The 22,324-nt window shown below is 40.3% G+C and overlaps 2 protein-coding genes across 3 annotated transcripts; one reads left to right on the top strand and one right to left on the bottom strand.

Annotated features, from left to right (window-relative positions):
* Window positions 1–15,346: 15,346 nt before the first annotated feature.
* On the top strand, window positions 15,347–17,041 carry LOC145053045 (protein FAR1-RELATED SEQUENCE 6-like). The gene is made up of 3 exons (XM_079001001.1): window positions 15,347–15,544; window positions 16,066–16,628; window positions 16,717–17,041. Coding segments are annotated over exons 1-3 (762 nt in total). The 5' UTR covers window positions 15,347–15,543; the 3' UTR covers window positions 16,915–17,041.
* A 70-nt stretch (window positions 17,042–17,111) lies between these two features.
* On the bottom strand, window positions 17,112–21,979 carry LOC145053044 (putrescine-binding periplasmic protein-like protein). Of its 2 annotated transcripts, none has more exons than XM_079001000.1 (7): window positions 21,580–21,979; window positions 20,809–20,936; window positions 20,454–20,702; window positions 19,734–19,868; window positions 19,415–19,597; window positions 18,553–18,714; window positions 17,112–17,655 (listed from the first exon to the last, which is right to left on the bottom strand). In XM_079001000.1, the coding sequence occupies exons 1-7, from the start codon at window positions 21,917–21,919 to the stop codon at window positions 17,230–17,232; spliced, it is 1,623 nt and encodes a 540-aa protein (XP_078857126.1). In that variant the 5' UTR covers window positions 21,920–21,979; the 3' UTR covers window positions 17,112–17,229. The 2 variants fall into 2 exon arrangements, with proteins under 2 accessions (XP_078857126.1, XP_078857125.1); XM_079000999.1 differs by having other exon boundaries at window positions 20,809–20,945; window positions 21,580–21,978.
* Between the last annotated feature and the right edge of the window lie 345 nt (window positions 21,980–22,324).

Raw genomic sequence — 22,324 nt, 5'->3', positions numbered from 1 at the left:
CGAAATGATCTTGTAACGACCCAAATTTTCACGCTCAAAAATTTCGTTTAAAGTAAGTGGTTTGTAACACATTTGTAGTAAAACATCATCCGATCATATCATTCCGTAAAACATATCTCGTGTCTAAAACCCCAAAACATGAAAATAATAATAATGTCAGAGTACAATCCCAGAACATCTCCTAATGCGGAAAACCAATATGTGAGTGTATGAAGTGCCGCTACCGCGCCAGCTCTTTCCCCTTCGTTGAAGACGTACCTGAAACCAAAACTGAAAACTGTAAGCACGAAGCTTAGTGAGTTCCCCCATCATACCACATACCATACAATCATATCACATACATACTGCCAAACATTTCTGGGGTGCCCGACCTACCCGGTACGGCCATTCTGGGGTGTCGACCTACCCATACGGCCATTCTAGGGTGCCGACCTACCCATGCGGCCATTCTGGGGTGCCGTCCTTCCCATGTCAAGCCATTATAGGGTGCTGACCTACCCATGTCGAGCCATTCTGGGGTGCTGACTACCCTTCGGTCCTAACAACCGAACCTCGGGGACTATTTCACCCCCTACAACTACTATCACATATATAATTGTATAATCTATTGTCAGACATATTTGGGGTGTCCGACCTACCCTTCGGTCCTAACAACCGAACCTCGGGGACTATTCCCCCTCCTACTACCTCTATCTCCTGTAACATATCATGCTAGCAGCTAAACATGTCATAACATACTGTTAGGCATATACGGGGTGCCTAACTCACCCTTCGGTCCTAACAACTGAACTCTATCACTATCACATACCATATCACGCTAGCATATAACATATCAGGTAGTAACAACACAGATGAATATCACAAAGACAAACATCTAGCATACGATCCCTACTGGTGGGCCGGCATTGTGGACGTAGACCTGCCGCTACTGGAAGGTAACTCACCTCGTAGTAGCTGCTGAACTGTACGGGAATCCGATGACTGCTGCTCCGGAAATCCTCCGGCTAAAATTCCCACAAAGCACTTAGTCAGAAACTGACATCTACTCTTAGGGTAAAACGACTATTTAAACCCCCCCCTGACCAATTCAAAGTCAAAGTCAACTACTAGTTGACCTAACTCGCCGAGTTGGCTCGCCAACTCGCCAAGTCCCTATCCTTCCATTAGACCTCAAACCCGTCTCTACTCGTCGAGTTAGGCGATGACTCAACGAGTTTTCCTTCTAAATGAACATCGACTGAATCCTCATCCGACTCGCCGAGTTATATGAACAACTCATCGAGTTCATCATCAACTGATACTCAGGTCCTACCCTTGACTCGTCGAGTTGTATGAACAACTTGTCGAGTCCATCTTCATCCTTAAGAAGATTGCCTTGGACTCGCCGAGTCTGTTTATGCACTCACCGAGTCCCATGAATTTCTAGAACAATGGCTTAGTCCAGAACGTTGGGTCACCCTTTGGGACCCCCTTAAAACCTTTCCACACTCAACTGGGTCCTTATGACCCTCAACTGATATGGGACAGAACCTTGGACTCGCCGAGTCCAAGAACGGACTCGTCGAGTTGGTCACAACCACTCACTGAATCTTCACTTTCTGATGTACAACACTTGATCAAAATGTAGATCTATGCTTCTACAATTGATCTAGCATGTAAAGTTACAACCTTTACGTGCTTGCATGGGACTTTAAGCTCAAAAGGTCCTAGAAAAAGCTCTCATAATGGGGCCTTCCTTGAGTGCAAAAGCCACTCCTTTCTGCCTTGTAACCCCTCAAAGGACCTAGATCCGAAACATCAACCTCAAACCATGCTTGCAATCATGGTTGGTGACCAAAATGGCTTAGAAAAGCCCTAAAACTCCACAAAATGGGATCTATCAAAAGAGAAAGCAAGGTATAGACTTTATACCTTCTGAAGTCAGCAAATGATGCTCAAAACCGAATCTGTCTAGCCTCCTCTAGATCCTTCAAGCTTTTCCTTCCTTCCTTGGATCACAAAACCACAAAAATCACTCCAAAAGCCTTAGATTGCTTCAATAACGGCTAGGGTTTGCTATGGGGGTCTTCTGGGAGCAAATGGGAATAAGGAGGCCGAGTTAAGGTGTTTAAATAGGGTCCAAACCCTCGGATTAGGGTTTTTTCCCGAACAAGGTCTACTCACCGAGTCCGGGACTCGACTCGCCGAGTCCACAACTTAACTCTGTGCCTCATCCCGCTTCTACTCAGTGAGTTGCTACTTCAACTCACCGAGTCCAAGGCCAAAGGAAAAATATTAAAAGATTTAATAAAAATAACACATACCAAGAACCAAGTGCTACAAATCTCCCCCACTTATTTTAGACTTCGTCCTTGAAATCTGCTGCTCGATCCTGAAACAGCTTGGGGTAGTGCTCCATCATCTCATCTACTGGATCCCAAGTCCACTCCGACCCCTTCCGGTGCTGCCATTGCACCTTCACGAGTTCTACTCTTTTGTTTCTCAGATCCTTCGACTTCCGGTCACGGATCGCTATAGGTCGTTCGATGTAATTCAGGCTGCCATCAACCTGAATATCCTCCAAGGGTACCACTGCTGAGTCGTCCACCAGGCACTTTCGTAGCTGAGAAACATGGAAAGTGCTATGTATCTGACTGAGTTCGGCTAGCAAATCCAGCCTATATGCCACCTTGCCCACCCAGGCTATAACCCTGAACGGTCCAATATACCTTGGGCCCAACTTGCCCCGCTTCCTGAATCGAATGACGCCTTTCCAAGGCGACACTTTCAGGAGAACCATATCTCCGACCTGGAACTCTAGGTCGGATCAACGCTTATCGGCATAACTTTTCTGCCGACTCTGAGCAGTCTGAAGCCTGCTCCGGACCTGCTGAATCTTCTCTGTCGTCTTGAGCACTACTTCGGTGCTACCCATGACCCTCTGGCCAACCTCGCCCCAGCATATCGGGGTCCTGCACCTCCTCCCATAAAACATCTCGAAAGGAGGACGGTCGATGCTCGCATGATAGCTATTATTATACGAGAACTCCGCCAACGGAAGGTAGGTATCCCAGCTACCTCCGAAGTCTAAAACACAAGCCTGCAGCATGTCCTCCAGAGTCTGGATGGTCCGCTCGCTCTGGCCATCCATATGCGGGTGAAAGGCGGTGCTGAAATGCAGACGAGTACCCAACTCGTCGTGGAATTTCTTCCAAAACCTGGATGTGAACCGCACATCCTTATCCGAAATCACCGAGACTGGAACTCCATGTCGGGCCACCACCTCTCTGATATACATATCGGCCGATTTTGTTGGCCGAGATGCTCTCCTGAATCGGGAAAAGTGGGTGCTCTTGGTCAATCGATCCACGATGACCCATATCGAATCCACTCCCCGCGCGTTCCTGGGAAGCTTGGTGATAAAATCCATTGTAATATCCTCCCATTTCCACAACGGGATATCCAACGGCTGCATCTTTCCGTGAGGTCTCTAATGCTTGTCCTTGACCTTCCTGCAGGTCAAGCACCGCTCCATGTACCATGCCACATCCCACTTCATACAGGGCCACCAATAGTCCGGGATGAATGGAGAATCAGGATTTGTGCGGCTCCTCCATCAAGATTTGGCGCACACCTCTGAGGTATGGCACCCACACCCTGCGGTGTAATGTCGATAATCCCTTGTTGTCATAGTCGAAGGAGGAAACCTGAGCCACTATGTGCTCACTCTTCCGATGTTCCTCCTTCATGGCCTCCTGCTGGGCCTCCCGAATCCGCTCCAATAGAGGAGTCACCACTGTCATCCGCATGCAGATACCCCTGATCGGCACCGCCTTGCGGCTAAGCGCATCGACCACCACATTGGCCTTACCCGGGTGATAAAGGATCTCGCAATCGTAACCCTTTACCACATCCATCCACCGATGCTGCCTCATGTTTAGATTCAGCTGATCCATGAGGTACCTCAAACTCTTATGGTCCGTGTAAATGGTACAGCGAACCCCATAGAGGTAATGATGCCAAATCTTGAGGGCGAACACAGTAGCCCCTAGTACCAAGTCATGCATCGCGTAATTCGCCTCGTGAGGCTTCAGCTGCCTCGACGCGTAGGCGATGACATGCCCTCTCTGCATCAACACCACGCCCAAACATGAGGACGCATCGCAGTACACAACAAAATCCTCCATGCCCTCTGGCAGGGCTAAGATTGGCGCCTCGCACAATTTCTGTCTCAGTGTCTCGAACGCTGCCTGCTTCTCAGGTCCCCAACGAAATACCACGGCCTTCCTTGTTAGCCTGGTCAACGGTATGGCTATCTTCGAGAAATCCTGGATGAATCTCCAATAATAGCCCGCTAATCCCAGGAAACTCCGAATCTCAGATGGAGACTTCGGAACCTCCCATCTCATCACGGCCTCCACCTTGGTCGGGTCTACCGAAATCCCGTTCTGGTTGACAAGGTGCCCAAGAAACTGCACCTCGCGCAACTAAAACTCACATTTGGAGAACTTGGCATAAAATCCCTCCCTCCTCAAAGTCTCAAGCACCTCCCGTAGGTGCTCCTCGTGCTCCTCCTGTGTCTTGGAATAAACCAAGATATCGTCAATAAACACTATCACTGACCGTTCTAACATCAGTCTACACACGCGGTTCATGAGGTCCATGAACGCAGCAGGAGCATTGGTGAGCCCGAAGGGCATCAACACAAACTCGTAGTGGCCATAGCGCGTCCGAAATGCAGTCTTCTGGACATCCTCCTCCCTAACCCTCATCTGATGATATCCTGAACGCAGATCAATCTTGGAGAAGCAAGATGGTCCTTGTAGATGGTCAAAGAGTTCATCAATCCTTGTGAGTGGGTAACGGTTCTTCACCGTTACCTTATTCAGCTCCCTACAGTCTATACACATACGATGCGACCCGTCCTTCTTCTTCACAAACAGAATCGGGGCTCCCCAAGGCGAACTACTTGACCTGATAAATCCCTTGTCTAGCAGCTCCTGCAGCTGCGTAGACAACTCCTGCATCTTGGGAGAAGCCAACGGATAGGGTGCCTTGGCTATCGGAGCTGCACCAGGGACTAGGTCGATCCTGAACTCCACCTGGTGCTCCGGAGGTATCCCAGGCAGCTCCTCGGGGAATACGTCCGCGAACTCTCGTACTACGGGCACCTCGCCCACCATCGCTCTACCCGCCTCCTGGGTATCCATAACATATGCGACATAACCTGCGCAACCCTACTGGAGGTAATGCCTAGCTCTCGCTGCTGAACATAGGGCTGGTCCTCGCTGTGGCTTCTCGCCCTGAACCACCAGCTCTCCCCCACTTGGGGTCCTGATCCGCACCAACTGCTACGCACAGTCGATCACTACCCCATTGGGGCTTAACCAATCCATACAGATAATAACCTTGTTCCCCCGCAAAGTTATGGGAACCAGATCCACTAGATAACACTCCTCAAATAACCTTAGCACACAATCTCGGAACACTGTCGATGCTCGCACTGAACGGTCATCTGCAATCTCTACGTCTAGAGGGCAATCCAACATGCCTGAAGACTCGGAAAATCTCTTGCTGAGCGCAAGAGAAACAAATGATCGGGTAGCACCCAAATCAAACAATACCTGAACTGGGATACCGTTCACATGGAACGATCCTAAACAGAACACATACATAACATATCAAAATCACAGTAGCATATCATAAAAGCATAAATAAAAAGTCATACCCGTCACCACATCAGGTACAGCGCGTGCCTCCTCGGCAGTCAACTGGAATGCCCGGCTCCTCACCACTGGAGCCTCTGCCTTTCCCTGCCGGCCATCAGTGATCCGCAGGGTCGCTGGAGCTGGCGCCTTCACTGGCGCTGATGTTGCTGTCAACTAGGGGCAATTGGCCTTCTTGTGGCCCCTCTCGTTGCAGTGAAAACACAGCAACTCAGACGTCTGAATAACCGGTGCAGGGGCAGTACAATCCCTGCTGAAATGCCCCGTCTTGACGCACTTGTAGCACCCTGACGATCCCAGTCTGCACGCCCCCTCATGTGGCCTGCCGCATTTCATGCAGCGGCTCGGTCCTGACTGGCCTTTCGGCCTACCATCTGATCCTTTGGGCATCTTCCCCGAAGCCCCAATCGACTGCCCCTCCTCTACTTTCCTCTTTCGGACATGCTCCAGATCGATCTCCCTCTCCCTTGCCCTGGCGATCATGGACTCCAGGGTAGGGCAAGCTGAAAAGCTAACATGCTCTCAGATGTCAGCCCGTAGCATGTCATGGTAGCGGGTCCTCCTCATATCCTCATCCCCCGCATACTGGGGCACTAACAACGCCCTCTCCTAGAACTTGGCGGTGATCTCCGCCACAGTCTCCGTCGTCTGCCTCATATCTAAAAACTCCCTGGCCAGCTGTTGAAGCTCGACAGCCAGTGCAAACTCTGCCTTGAACCTGGTCACAAAGTCCGACCAGGTCATAGCCTCAACAGCTGTGGCTCCCAATGAGTCACTGACGGACTCCCACCAATCTCTAGCTCGGTCTCGTAAACATCCTGCTGCATATCTTACCTTCGACCCCTCGGGGAAGAAGCTGGTCAGCTGTGTGGACTCAATGTCCGCAATCCATCGTCTGGCAGCAATGGGGTCCTTCGCCCCATGGAAATCCGGCGCATCACTGCCCCTGAAGTCCTTAAAGGACAGTGTGTGAGATCCTGACTGGCCAAATGCCATGTCACTCCTGAACGCCCTGAGGCGGTCCTCCATCAGCTCAACTATCCCTTCCTTGATCGACCCGAAAATGATGGGGGTCGACTCAAGGATGCCTCTAGTGATCTCTGACATTATGAAGTCGCATAGCCTCTCATCTGCTGGCTCGGAACCTGATCCCGAACTCGATCCCTCTCCAGAACTGCCAATTGCTGGCCTCTGACGTAGTACACCATTCTGCAATACATACAGGCAACTATTAGTGATACTGATATCTTTAAAGGGATCACATCTATTACAAGTTCCCCGGTCTTGTCTTAGCTTTCCTCAAGTTAGGTACGGATCCTCCGCTTTCAGTAGTATGGGCCCATACTACCTTCCACATTTATCCGTACCTTCCTCAAGGACTGCCTTGACTCCACCAGATCCCTTTTACCACTGCTGATCTCTGCTACTCTCATCCTAGGCTTACCCTAGGAAACCTCTGACTCCACCCAAACCGGTCCTCAGCTGCTGAAGGTCTCTTTGTAATGCCAATTAGCCATTACCTGAATACAATCACATGCAACGAGGCTTGGATAATCCTTCGAGTAAGGGACTCATCCCTACAACGGTTAGGACTCAAACAAGAGCTACGCAATAGGGTCAAATCCAACACTCTGAGATTATTCAACCCTGATCACATGTGACTTTAACGTATTCACCTAACAGGTAACTCCCATCACTCAAAGCCCACATAGCACAAAGCAAACAACATTCGGACAAAAAAGGAACAATCTCAAGCAACTCTATCCTCATAACAGGAACTGCACTACCATACAATGCTAAGCTCATACTATCAGGCATAACCTAGACAGGCTATCCTACTGCTGTCTACTCAATTCTAGCATGCAACTCTCACAAGCTGAAGCACATAAAGTAGGCACATAAGGCATCACTCCTAGATCCTTAGTCCTATTCTAGCATGTTGTTCTACTGAAACTGATAAACGTAACATAAACTTGTATAGGTACTTTGGGGAATACTTACTTGAGCTCGGCCGGTCGCGCACATCACACACTTCGTTCTTTTTCAAAAACTCTTTACTTAACTTTTAGAAAACATTTCCTTTTTCAAAATCTTTTATTCCCTCGATTTGAGTTCAGACACCCCCGAGGGTGTGTCTGAATCCCTCAAACCAGGGCTCTGATACCAACTTGTAACGACCCAAATTTTCACGCCCAAAAATTTCGTTTAAAGTAAGTGGTTTGTAAAACATTTTTAGTAAAACATCATCCGATCATAATAAAACATATCTCGTGTCTAAAATCCCAAAACATGAAAATAATAATAATGTCAGAGTACAATCCCAAAACATCTCCTAATGCGGAAAACCAATATGTGAGTGTATGATGTGCCGCTACCGCGCCAACTCTTTCCCCTTCGCTGAAGAGGTACCTGAAACCAAAACTGAAAACTGTAAGCACGAAGCTTAGTGAGTTCCCCCATCGTACCACATACCATACAATCATATCACATACATACTGCCAGACATTTCTGGGGTGCCCGACCTACCCGGTACGGCCATTCTGGGGTGCCGACTTACCCATGCGGCCATTCTGGGGTGCCGTCCTTCCCGTATCAAGCCATTCTGGGGCGCTGACCTAACCATGTCGAGCCATTGTGGAAATGTTAGTTACGTTCTTAAAATTTGATTATGATTACGACATCCCTCTTCATAATTCGAATTATGAGAACATGGCAAATAGAAATATTGTAGCAAAAGACTGGTCAAGTATCATGTCTTTATGTTAGACATTATGAATCGCATCCCATATGCTTCGGGTATAGGATCGATTACATATGCTATAATATTCTCGTGTTTTAAATTTTCCAAATGCCTAGGGCATTAAGAGGGAAAAAGGACTAGAATTGTATATGACTAAAATGGTTAACAACTATTAAGGACAATCTAAGGTTCGCCAATGATTGGTCGCTTAAGGATAGTTGAAAGTATAGTAATGGATGGACCATATCGACATCATTATGAATAGAAAAGATTCTACTTATAATGAGTTGGAAGTTGGATATTAAGAATCTGTGTGTATAAAACTTAATGCAAGAAGGATGTTCAAAGGAATGTACTTTAAATTTGAGACTTCGCTTCCTTGGAATTGCTTTGTTGTCAATCTCCATTGGAATACTTTGTAGTGTTTGTTGCCATGTCTCTGTGACTTTTGTTCATAGTCATTACAAGAGGATCATTGCATATAAGCTTAGAATCTAATAGATTACAATAAATGGCAAGAATTTGGTATTCTTACATGTACAGTAAGGATTTGGAATTGTGAAATGAGCATCATTGAAATGTTTTCAATTGATCTATTTCACAAAGTAAGGATCATAGATAAACATAGTGTGCATGCTTAGAGCATGGGACAACTATTGTTTTAATTCAAGTATTAAGTTGATTATTCAAAACATTATACAATGAATAATGAGTAATCAATATGGCACTCAAAAGTTTAGGGGCCATATAGGATTAGTATTATTCTTGTGTTTTACTTTGCATGTTTTGACTTCCCAAATAACTAGGTCATTCAAACCATCCACAGTCAATCATAATTTGGAAGTAGGTATTGAGGCAAGACTGTCATGAATGGGTATGTAGTTTGTCTAGGTGTTTTAGACATAGCTGCAGTGTTCGTGAGTACTCCTGGAATAAGATTCGGGTATTGGACTCAACTGACGCTCATCATAATCATTTCATGGATTTTATCACGAGTGATTTTGAGACAATAATATCTTATATTCTTGAAATGGAGACATGTGAGTTGTAGTTGAGAGTCGGTTTCACATTGACATATGTAAACGCACCAGTAACTTGGTGTTATAAAACATATTGTTGTGTGTAGTTTGGTGAGTAAGTACAAGCAAGCATTTTGGTTGAAGTTTATCCGTTCCTTTTACCCCATGTGGATAAAAGTGATATTCGTGGGCCCCTCGATGATTTAATGATGACAAACCTAAGTGTTTGGCCAAGCCTGGACTGATTTGATTTGTTCAATTAGTCGGTCGTCATAAATCGGAAATCGGAAAACAACAAATGGACAAAGAGAATGATTATAATCCATGTCTCAGTCCATATGATATCTATAATGGAGTAATATATGATCCCTTATCTAATGAACGCGTCATTGACTAGGCTAGAGTTCGACATCGGCTTTTAAGAGCTACGATTGCTAGTCGGGTTGTGTAGTCGTACTTGCAATAATAGTTATTAGACTTATCCAAATGGGAGACTGTTGGATTAGGTGTCTAATCACATAACTATAATTGGTATGTACTTGACTCGAGAGTAGCATGGTCCATTTTGGTTGCATATCACCAGAACAATTTGATAGGATGGACTTTTGAGAAGAGGTTATTTATGATTTGTTAATATATTATAAGTTCTAATATATTAATATGAAATCATATGATTTACTTAGTATTGATCAAGAATTAATTTGGAATTAATTTTGTGATCAAAAGAGACTATTAAATGTAAAGGTATTGATTTGATAAATCATTCATTCTTATGGTGTGGGCCAATGATTCATGATTCATTAGGTTGGGCTAAACCAATGTTACAACCCATGGATGATCCATAGGGGTTTAAACCCATGGAGCCTAAGGAATATGGAAGTTCATACACATTAGGGTTTACATGGTGTAACCCTAATCTTGCCACACTATATAAGAAGCCCCTTAGCATCCAAAATGGGACACTAGTGATCCTTGGAGTTCCATGAGCCGATTTTGGTGCAAGAAATACTCTCTCAAAAGTCTCCTTTGTTATAGGTGTGTTGTGATTCCATTTAAGGTGCGAAACTTGGGGCACTAAGTTCTTAAAGGCCAAACTCAAGAAGTTCTACAAGCTACAACAAAGAGGTGATTTTATAACTCTCTTTTATGTTGATTATGTCATTTCCATGATAGTTGTAGGCTTAATGCTTTGGAAACAATATTTCATGTATAATTAGAGAAAACATAGATCCAAAGCATTTAGGGTTGTATGTACACCATAGGATGTTGTAGTATACTAAAACCCATCACCTGATATGCTAGGCAAATTATCGGTTGAAAGAGACCAAAGGGGTAACTAGTACTCGGATATGTTAGACAGTATGTTTATTGTATGGTATGTGGTATGATGGGGGAACTCACTAAGATTTGTGCTTACAGTTTACATTTTTTTCGGGTCCTTCTTCTTCGAAGGGAAAGGAGCCGGTACGATATCTCACACCCCCAAACCTGAACGGCGGAAACATTCGGGGGCGGAGGACGTCATGTGCGGTATCATAACAATTAAATAGTAAAGAAAGTACACACCACCATAATATATATTTGAAAAGTTTACATGATTGTATGTATTACATGTTTGAAAGTCAAATACAATATGATGTTCCAAAAGATGTTACTAACGCCAGAGCGTTAATCCCCAAAAGTAGATGCTAACCTGGTTTAGCGATTACCTGAGAATACAAGTTATTTCAAAGAAAAAGTGTCAACATTTAAGTTGGTGAGTTCATAAGAGGTTATTTGAGTAAATGCATGTCATTCAAAAATCCGCGTTTGTTTTGCATAAAATCCGATATTTTCTTATAAAATGAGTTATGAATCGTTGTTGTATAAAATGGGTGTATTGAACCAGGAAAATCGTATATTTTCCAAAAAGTGAGAAGCAGTCTTAATGCCCCAAGACTGTAACTTGTAAGTAAATATGTCATACTTAAGATGAGAATATATAGTTTTATTTATGAACAAAACTATAGGAAGCTTGTATTTTTTTTACGTAAAAATAATTGTAATATTAATTTTCCCGTAAAACATAATACCATAATAATTGTCTATCCTGTGAGTTTTCATAACCGTACTATGATGGGTTTGCCTATAGCGATGTTCTTCAGGCATCGAAATGTTATGACACTTGTCACCCTTAACCAGTCGGTCCGGTTGTAGCTAACAGCCAGGGTGCGGGATCATCAGTCCCGTATAGATCTATACACACTTATCACGTTCTCCGGACGGAATACTCTGGTTATAAAATAGGGATTTCTAATGTTACCTTGATAGGTACGAGGAAGACGAATGTCTCACATATTCTCAATTAAGTCACGTATTCTTGAAATGAATGTGTTTATGTCCGAAATGATTACCCTTTTTACTATGATAATAAAGGCATAACAATGATTTGTATTTTCTTATGTATACGTAATGTTATCCCAAGAGGGTAAAATAGTTTTCTGAGATGTTTTTGCATGCTAATGGTTTCATATGATAGTTATAACAACAGCAACAAGATTATAGCAAAAGATTGATGTTTTCACACGATTTTAGCCATGTGTTTACTTGTATCCCCCTCCCCCCCCCCCCCCCCCCTTAAAGTGTTTAAAAGCATTTGAAAGTAGAGTGATAGGGGTATGAACTCACTTGGTAGAAGTGACGATTTGATGAAAACGATGCTTTGCTCGGGCAGCACTTCGACCGGAAAGAAGTCAATTACTCGGGAATCTCGGGGCTTCAAACTTTCGTCGGAGCTTGGATAAGAAACCAAGGTGTCGGGGTAATCTCGAGAGGGTAGAAGTATGAAAATAGGGAGAGAAGTTTGGGAATTAGCAACCAAAACCCGGAGGCCTCGCATCATTTATATAGGGCTGGAAGAGGCCAAGTACGCAGGGCGTTCCTGCAAAGAACGTTGGGCGTTCCGAAGCGCAGGGCGCTCCCTCGTACGCATCATGTTCCGAGCCTTCGTGCGTCATGGCTTATGAACGTCGGACTCGATGGGTGATGGGACTGGCTCTGAGCTGCGAACGTTGGGCGTTCCCTTCGGACCAGCCTCGAAGTTTGTGTCTCGATCTTTAAAAATTCATAACTTTCGCGTACGAGCTCCGTTTTTAACGTTCTTTATATCCACTTGTAGGTGAGAATATACTCTACAACTCTTGTTTAGACTTTATCGGTTAATTTTGACTTTATTTTTAATATTTTATTTTTAACAGGCCGGGACTGGAAAAGTCCGTTAAAAATCCATAACTTCTTCGTCCGACGTTCGTTTTCGTCTGTCTTTTTACCGTTGTAATATTATTGTCAAGATCTTCGATTCTCGTTTAGGTTGCGTTGGCTAAAAGACGTTTTTTTATGTACGTTTACGGTTTAATGATATATAAGACTTTCATTTAGATACCTAAGGCTAAAAAGTATTTCATTGAAATTTCGCATTTTATACTTAACAGTGTTTTACAGGTTTTGTTGCGGATCTTTGATTGGTCATAACTTCTTCATTATAACTCGGATTTTTGTGTTCTTTATATTTCTGAAAACCTTGTTACGATATCTATTACTTCATACATACCAAATTGAGATTTTTGAACATTTCATTTTTGACGCTATTTTTATTATCTCAAAATAGGTTATAATAGTTGATTTTAGATTGTTACATTGACTTGAAATATCGGGTTGTTACACGATAGCAGCGCATCGCACACATGATTTTTTGCACATGAGATTCTTAGGATTTGTACTCTGACATTATTTTTCCTATGATACGTTTTGAGATGGTTGACTTATGGTTTTCATGATACGAGATAATATTGATGGCATTTTCAGTAAACCGTTTTATAAATCTTTAAATTAAAAATGACATTTTTGGTCTTGAAATTTAGGATGTTACAATAGGGTTCTGAGTTCATATATAAGAAAAAGAGTTGATAAAAGTATATGGCGACTCAATTAAGGAGTCGTATTTATATTAGACAGATTAGGGTTTTCGTCTTCTATATTAGTTGGGAGAATCACGAATTTTATGGCATAATCAATAGTAGCCTTGGACCCTGCAAGGGTGCGTGGCTCGCTTGACCCCCGCCTTTATGTCGTACCGGTTTATAATTATATCTTATATATGAATGCACTCCGCATTCATCAAACATATAATATAGAGTACAATGGATAAGCTCATTAGCTCACATGTCAGTTCCAATTACATAAAATGTTAGGTGACAATAAAATCACCAACATTAAACACTTGTACCATTGCTAATCTCATGATAATTCTTCAAATATGCATTAATCCCACATAATGGTAGGCTAATGCATGTTAAAATAATGATATGACTAATTTCATCGATTTACTAAACCCAATAAATTAGGGTTCTTGAACCCATCAACCATGCTTGAATTGAAACCATACAAATGAATAGAATAATCTCTTACCTTCAATTGATAGCTTAGATGATAAAAGCCTCTTGATTTGCTCTTGAATTCTTGCTTAAAATCATTTACACACACTCAATGCACCAAGAAGACACACGCACACACACTTAAGTTTTTTAGAGAATTTTGATGTAAAATGATCAAAAACAGTCCACTAATCTAGTTAACCCGGTGATCTAATGGACCCCAAATGGTATATTGTGTATGTCATCGTTTAGAGGAGAAAAGTGCGAAACTTATGGTTATTTGAAGTGAAAATGACTTAGGAGGGTAACTACCTCTTATCCGTGTTCACATATTGGCAACTTCTTATTTTTTGTACATAAGAAAGCAACTAACTTGTTTTAACTGTGTAACATCCCAAAAATCATGAACAAAATTTTCGTTTTTAATTTAATACTAAAACCATAATTGTCAAACCATTAATTTAATACTCCGGCATCGGGCCCCGCCCGGCATCAGGCCCCATCTGGCATCGAGCCCTGCTTGGTATACAGATCTATCTCTCTTAGGCCCCGCCCACTAAACACATGTAATCATATAACATGCTAACACATAAAGAAACATACTCTACCGGATCACTGTCCTAAGAAACATACTTTACTAATAATGAGATCGGAACTTCGTCCGTACTCAACTAGTTCCAGCCAGGGCTTCAGCAGTGCAAGGTGAGTCTCCTCACTGTGTGAATGGGTCTAAGGTCACAATGTCAGCCCATGTAGTTTATGAGTAGGAAGACCCGGGGGTTAGCCCTAGGCATTGTATGCTAGTATGTTATTCCAAACCAAGGTCCGATGTCGGACGGGTGCCCGAGGAATGTTTACATGTTAGATTATACTTGTTGTATGTGTGATACTTGTATGTGCCTGGTAAGGAGGTGAGTGTGGGCGAGGTCCCATATCTCATCACTAGCTGAGTACGGACGATGTTCTGTATCTCATTATTAGCGGGCGGGGCCCGGAGACAGGCGAGGCCTAAGAGAGACAGACCCGTATACTGAGCGAGGCTCGATGCCAGGCAGGGCCTGATGCCGGGCGGGGCCCGACGTCGAAGTATTAAATTAATGGTTTGACAATTATGGTTTTTGTATTAAATTAAAAACGAATTTTATGGTCATAATTTTTGGGATGTTACACAGTTAAAACAAGTTAGTTGCTTTCTTATGTACAAAAAATAAGATGTTGGCAACATGTGAACACGGATAAGATGTAGTTACCCTCCTAATTCATTTTCCCTTATTTGAATAGCACCTTTTAAATTTTTAAGAAAAAATTGCTATTTTTTATAATTTTGTCCTTTTCCCTAAGTAAAAAACAGTACTACTATAATAAAAAAAATGTATCCCCTTTTTATAACAAAGATAAATGTTACTATCTGTCACAATTTACTATTCCAAAAATTCATTTATTTGACCGAGAGCCGTTCTATTATATGCCTCATGTAGTTTGTTTGCAATTACTCTCGAAATAGTCTCCGGCTTCAGCACTCTCGAGTCTCGAGTCTCGAGTGTCGACCTCCCCTCCTTTTTGCTTCCGTCCCTATAATCCCTCTTTGATCCATCTCCCCCTGTTCATCACTGCAGCTCTAAACAATCCACACACCACGATCATCATAATCTCAATCCCAATTTTCGAGTAAGTTCTCACTTTTTTTCTTTATTTTCTGTTAATTTTAATGCAAACCCATGTCAGTTCTTGAATTCGTTCGCCAAAAACAGTAGTTTTCTTCCGAAAGTCAGCCTCTTTGAACGAAAATGCAACAAAGGGCTATTTCAATTGACAATTTTTTTTTTATCGGCTTTTAATTTATGTTCTGGGACAGCGTAGAATTTTCATCAGGATAATATCATATTCCAATGTCTTTTTCTATTGCTACCTACTTTCGCATTAGATTCAGTAGCTTGTTAGAGGGAAATTATATGAAATAGGGCGAATTTGTAAAAAAGTTGGATTCAATGGGGTAAGCCTCATATCCATTGCTTCCTTTATCAGATTGTTCTTCTTGCATTAAGTCAAAGGAAAAACCCATATACACTTTGACTTTACTAGAGTAAGTCGTGTGTGTTCATTTTGTGTGTTTGCACTCTAATTTCTTCATTTCTCGACAAACATACTGTAATCATAATTCATAAAGATTGTTAATTCTTGTATTACAGTGGATTTTGAGGTTGATGATGATGTGAATAGCGAAGTATTATTAAATTCCACTGAAATACAACCCCAAAAAGGCGATGAAGATGACATGGCGATGGTAGGATGTTCCCTTGAAGAGGTATTTCACAACAACCATGAACATGATATAAAAATCGATCAAGATGAACCCGAAAGTGGCACGATTCCATTAGATGGGTCCCACAATGTGATTGAAGAACCTTATATTGGGCAAGAATTTGAATCTGAAGCATCCGCACATGCATTTTACAATGCATATGCAACAAGATTAGGGTTCTTGATTCGTGTGAGTAAGCTTTCAAGATCAAGGCGTGATGGAAGTGCTATAGGAAGAGCTCTTGTGTGTAACAAAGAGGGTTTTAGGATGCCAGATAAGCGTGAAAAAGTAGTTAGACAAAGGGTGGAAACAAGAGTTGGTTGTAGAGCAATGGTTTTAGTTAGGAAAATAAACTCGGGAAAATGGGTGATTACAAAATTTGTGAAAGAACATACTCATTTGTTGACACCTGGAAAAGGGCGTAGGGATTTGATTTATGACCAATATCCGGTTTGTCTACTTCCTAATTTCATCTTCTTGTATGTTGTAACCACTTTTAACAAGTTAATGATATTGCAATCTTCCATGTTTTTTTCAGAATGAGCATGATAAGATCAGGGAATTGTCACAACAGCTAGCAATTGAGAAAAGAAGATCAGCAGCCTACAAAAGACATTTGGAAATGGTTTTTGAGCACATTGAGGAACACAATCGCTCGTTATCAAAAAAAATTCAAGAGATTGTAAACAATGTGAACGCAATGGAGTCTAAAGAGTTTGAAACTTGTCAAAAATAAGTCAAATTCTTCATCGCATACAGGAATTGTGGAGTTTGGATTTTGGGTGTTGGTTGTTTATTTGCAGTTTTGCTTGTAGATGTTGCACATTTTTCAACTTAGTTTAGAAAGTGTTTTCTTCCTTTCATCTTTTGAAAGACTTATATACAAGTGGCAACCTTATATAGTAATTATAATTAAAAGGGTAAACCTTCATGTTTCACTAACATGTTTTCTATCATGCAATACACAATACATAGTTTTTTTTCGCCTCATTAACTCAATTCATAACATGCAAACAATCTCAAATTAATTACACATACAAGTACAAACCTACTACAACTTAACCTTTACTTTCTCCAATGCCCATGACACGCAATCCCGCAACTTACACATAATTCCAAAATTACCCTTTTCCATGCTACCTATCAACCACTCATAATCTACCAATGCCGAATCCGACAAAGGCTCCAAAAACTCACACTTATTTAAAATATCAGGCGGGGGTACTCCCGCAATGAGGTTTGTATCAAGTTTTGCCTTGTTTTTTCCAAGAATTTCGTAGTCCAAAACACGGGTGTTGTTGTTGGTGGTGTTATTATCAAGGGCCAATGGCAATGCGCCAGCTGTTACTTCCTTTTGAAAAGGCAATGATCTTTGGGGTTGTAAACAGAAATCTATCCATTCATGGATAAGTGGAGATGGCCCTCTAATTCTCCCTCCAAGTTCTTCATTATCCACGTTTGAAACAGATGGTATTGCCTATGACAAATAAATAAATAAATAAATAAATCCTAATCTTATTTCTTTTGATTAAAAGATTTTACATCCAATTTTTTTTATTAAGACACTGTACTTTAAAAAGCTATGTATAGCATTGTGGTTTTACTTGAATTTTTTTTTCTTATTAGGACATTATACTTTTGAAAAGGGCTTTTTACATGAAAGTCCTTCGATTTGTCAAGTTTTGTCGATTTTGTCCTTGTGACAATTTTTTGTTCATTTATGTCCTTCAGTTTTCCAAGTTTTTTCATTTTTACCCCTTAACAACAGGTTTCCAAGTTACCATGAAATATAATTTGCAAAAAAACCGTTAAGTTTATAAATCTTTTATGTTTTTACCTTTAGTATATTTTTCGTATCGGAAATCTCCGATAAAGTCCCAATATTTTGGGTCACTATACGGTTTAATCCCAACATTTATTTTTTGTACAAAAAAGCCCCGATTATCCAGTTTTATACAATAATCTGTCATTTTCTGTTGAAAAAAAATAAGGATTGTTTCATTAATTTGGGCAAAATATAAAATAATCAGGACTTTTCTGTTCAAAAAAATAAAAAATGGGATTAAACCATAAACTGACCCAAAATATTGGGGCTTTATCGGAGGTTTCCCTTTTCATATTATACGAATTAAGGGTTTTTTTTGTAAAAGATTTGTGAACTTAAGGGTTTTTTTGCAAATTATATTTCATGGTAACCTAAACCTACTATTACATGTAAAAACGACAAAAATGAATACTTAAGGACATGAAATTGGTAGAATTGGCTATATTTTTCAAAGTAGAATGTCATAATGGTAATAAATAAAAGTAGTTTTCTATTATTAACAAGTGTAAAAAATGAAAAGTGGAAGGAGATAATAAGATTATAAGATACCCATAAATCAGCCCATAAACTAGCTCCTGATTTTGGAACAATAACAGCAACATCTGACATGCGTTTGGCAACAGGAATAATGTCACTACTCCATCCAACCGCTACCCAAATGTCACCAACACTGAATGCTTTTAGATAATTTGCACTGTCAAATAGTCGAACCTACACAAATATATAAAAAGACCATTTTACCCTTCTGTCTAGAATTGATTTTGAATTAAAAAAATAATAATAATAAGTATTAATTTAACTTTGTAAATGTGTATAATCATTTTACCCTTTTGTAAGTGCTGTATGAACAAAGATTGATTCTTTTTTAGACAGAATGAACGAGTCAATGACTATTTTACCCTTCTGCCTAGAAGTGAAGCTAGGCAGAGTCAATGACTATTTTATAACTGTATGTGACCATTTTACCCTTTTGTAGTGTTGTATGAACAACAACTGATTCTTTTTTTGACCGAACGAACAAGTCAATGACTATTTTACCCTTCTGCCTAGAAGTGATGCTAGGCAAAGTCAATGGCTATTATATAAGTCAATTGACTTTTTTAGATTGATTCTTTTTTAAACAAGAGTATATGACCATTTTACCCTTTTTTAGTCTTGTATGAACAACGATTGATTCTTTTTTTGACCAAACGAACAAGTCAGTGACTATTTTACCCTTCTGCCTAGAAGTGATGCTAAATAAAAATGCCTGTTCATTTAAATGTTATAAATTAATATCTTGGTAAACGACATATAAACGTGAGAATAAATGACCATTTTACCATTTTGTCCTATCCCTGTTAAAGATAAGAGCATCATAACTACATGCCTTTATTATAAACTAATCAAGATTTGGCTTTATTTGTGATACCTGTTTTCTAAACACATCAAGTTGATTCTTCACAGCATTTCTCCCACCAATAACTTGAGAATCAATGTCACTTGTATTATATGAAGCTCCCATGTATTTCAAAACTACACCAATAACCTCTCTTGGAGAATCCACCATTCCAATCTTCCCACCAAGATCACTCCGCCATAAGTCCCCCCAATCCTGCAACAAATAGCAACCTACTTTCATTATTACCAAATTATAGCATTCTACTTTCAACTCTTTTTATTAGGACATTATACTTATATATATATACTATAAGATGGCATAAAATATAATGTAGTTCATCAGAAATAACCTGAATAGGAGCCAAATTACGCTGTTGAAATTTGGTTTTTCTGTAAGCTATTACCATGCTTCCCCATCGATATGGAACACCCCATATTTTACCTTTAGTATCTGATTTTCCTTCATTATTCCTGCGCAAATATACCTGAGATTATTTTAGGAGAACCCTGAGATCAATAAAAATAACTATAATAACACAAAGTTAGAAGAAATTATATATTACGGGTTCTTTAGGCTATGATTTTTTTTAGCACCAATCGGAGTTGGTGAAGAGAAAGAGAAACTACAAAAACTTTTATAGAAAAATCACAAATCAGTGTGAGGAATAAGAATATCATCACAGGCAGCATAGATTATAGGGATGAAAGCAAGAAATAGCAATGTACTTTCATTTAGATGTTTATTATAGCATCCTACTTTCATTTCTTTCTAGTTTCTATTACAACATTGTACTTTCAAAAAAAGAAAATTCTTATTAAGGAGTTGCACCTTTAAAATTCTACTTAAAACTTTTCTTGTTTAAGACATAATACTTTGAAAAATCTACCCAATTATAGCAGGGAAGATGTGTTGCATTTAGATGAGATTGCTATGATTGGTGATGTTGTAATAGGAAGAAATGAAAGTAGAATGCTTAGTAAATAAATCAATGAAAATACATTACTATGTCTTGCATTTAACATGATTTCAAAGAAAAAAAAAACAAAAAGTACAATCAAATGTATCTTACCTTCCACTTGTCACTTAGTGTGTGGAACCATTCTTGATCATCAACCCCTTGTATGGGTTCTATTAGTTTCTTGCTAATTGCAAAATTGATCCAGGTGTCACCAAGAGAAACAAGATCAGCACCCAAAGCAGATTTAGAAGTTGTCTTTCCTTTACCAATTGTTGTAGAGAGTTCAGAAAATATATCCTCAAGAGTTGCACGAAATTCGAGACGAAACTTCACTCTCTTTCCTTGAGATTGAATAAAATTCTGTGGGACAATAGAATAACTCAAGAATCATGATTACAATCTAAGTATGTTGTCTTTTTCTAAAAAAAATCAGTTATCTATAATGGGGAGAAAAACAGGATATAACCTTGATCCATAAAGGAGGGACTGAGTTGCGAAGAGCAACAATTCTCAAGGGAACAGTTAGAGCATAAGTTTTTGATTTGTAACTCTCAAACGCAGCTTTCAGTTCTTCATTCTCATCTTCTCCATCATCTGCAGTGTCTATATTGAGGAGTGTTATTAACTTATTAACACAACATGCATAAATTAGAGAAGATGATCCCAAAAATTTGGGCATTTAACACTTTTCTACTAACATCAAAACAGATTCTCCTTCAAAGATGGTTAAGAGGAAGCTTCATTGTCCTAGTACATAGAGAATTAGTTCCAAAAAAATGAATGTGTTTTCAGATTTTTAGAGCATAAAACTAAAACCCCAGTAGCATGAAGAACATAACGATATATTGATTAGCTTCATAAATCCTATCGGAAGCTAGTCAAAACAGATGCAAAATGACATTAGATATCAAAAGACTTTCTTTTAGGTTTGATTGTTCAGTTTTTCACTTTATTTGAATTCCAAAACGTTCCTTTATTTTGTCAGAATCATGAAGCCATATATTCATCTGGCATTTGAAGTTTGACAAGCAATTGTTTATGATCACAACTTTGTTTTCAATGATCCAAAGAAATAAACACTTTCTTCGTCGCAATTCACTTGGTTAAACTACCTTGAATCTAGGAACTCATACCTAATTGTCAAATTTGTGTCTGGAATAACAATATGATGCCAAAATCAATAAATGAAGCAGATAATTTACAAGCCGTGGTCTCGAAAAGTGAAAGGAAGAAAAACCTTGAACTGGCTGATGGTCGACCAATGTCTCGTCATTGAGGACAGCAACTGCCGGTGGAAGACAACCGGAAGTAGCAGCGAAGCAGGCGGAGCTACGAACTCCACCCAAGGTGAGAAAGAGTAGAGCAGCAGAAGTGGCAAGTGTGGGAATCAGATTGCCTAAATTTGACGGCCGTTGTTCGATGGCTGACGAATGTACGGTGAGATTCCGGCGAGAAGATAAAATTGAAACGGATACCGGCGGGAAGTTGGAAATCCGGCGGGGAAGGAGGTAGAGGCTTTGCGGGGTAAGGAGGAAGGGATTGTTGTGGTCGAGAAGTGACGTATGCAACCTCGACATTTTTGTGTGTTCCCTTTGTTTTCGACGACTATACAAAAGGGGTGTCTTTGCGAGTTCATGACTTCATGTGAGTGGACTCGGTGTCTAACGCCTTGTTTCGGAGTTTTTTTTTTTTTTTTTTTTTTTTTTTTTTTTTTTTTTTAAAGGGAAATATTGACGGAAGCAAAGGGATGGGGAGAAAATTTTTGAGTAAAATTACATTAATTGTTCTTAGTCTAAGTGTCAAAATGCATGTTTAGTTTTTATTTTTAAAAATTAACTCGGATTGTTCCTATATTATTACTTTTTCACTTGGACCGTCCCTAAAGACATAAAATGACTATTTTGCCCTTAATATATAAAATTTTTATTTTATTTTATTTATTTATCATTTTCTTATTATAAATAAATAAATATCTCCACCAC

The sequence above is a fragment of the Lactuca serriola genome, chromosome 5 (genome assembly GCF_051521515.1).
Source record: "Lactuca serriola cultivar US96UC23 chromosome 5, Lser_US96UC23_V15, whole genome shotgun sequence".
In the NCBI taxonomy this organism is placed as follows: Eukaryota; Viridiplantae; Streptophyta; class Magnoliopsida; order Asterales; family Asteraceae; genus Lactuca; species Lactuca serriola.
This window is presented reverse-complemented; position numbering and strand designations above follow the sequence as displayed.

Bases quoted from the DNA above. Each gene is read 5' to 3' on its own strand.
- LOC145053044 (XM_079000999.1), bottom strand. From the start codon at position 21,919: ATGTCGAGGTTGCATACGTCACTTCTCGACCACAACAATCCCTTCCTC. The intron at 19,598-19,733 runs GTTATTTCTGAT...TATTTGTTGCAG, and splicing joins GTAATTTGGCTCCTATTCAG to GATTGGGGGGACTTATGGCG. The intron at 18,715-19,414 runs GTATCACAAATA...ATATTTGTGTAG, and splicing joins TTGATGTGTTTAGAAAACAG to GTTCGACTATTTGACAGTGC.
- LOC145053045 (XM_079001001.1), top strand. The intron at 16,629-16,716 runs GTTTGTCTACTT...TGTTTTTTTCAG, and splicing joins TGATTTATGACCAATATCCG to AATGAGCATGATAAGATCAG.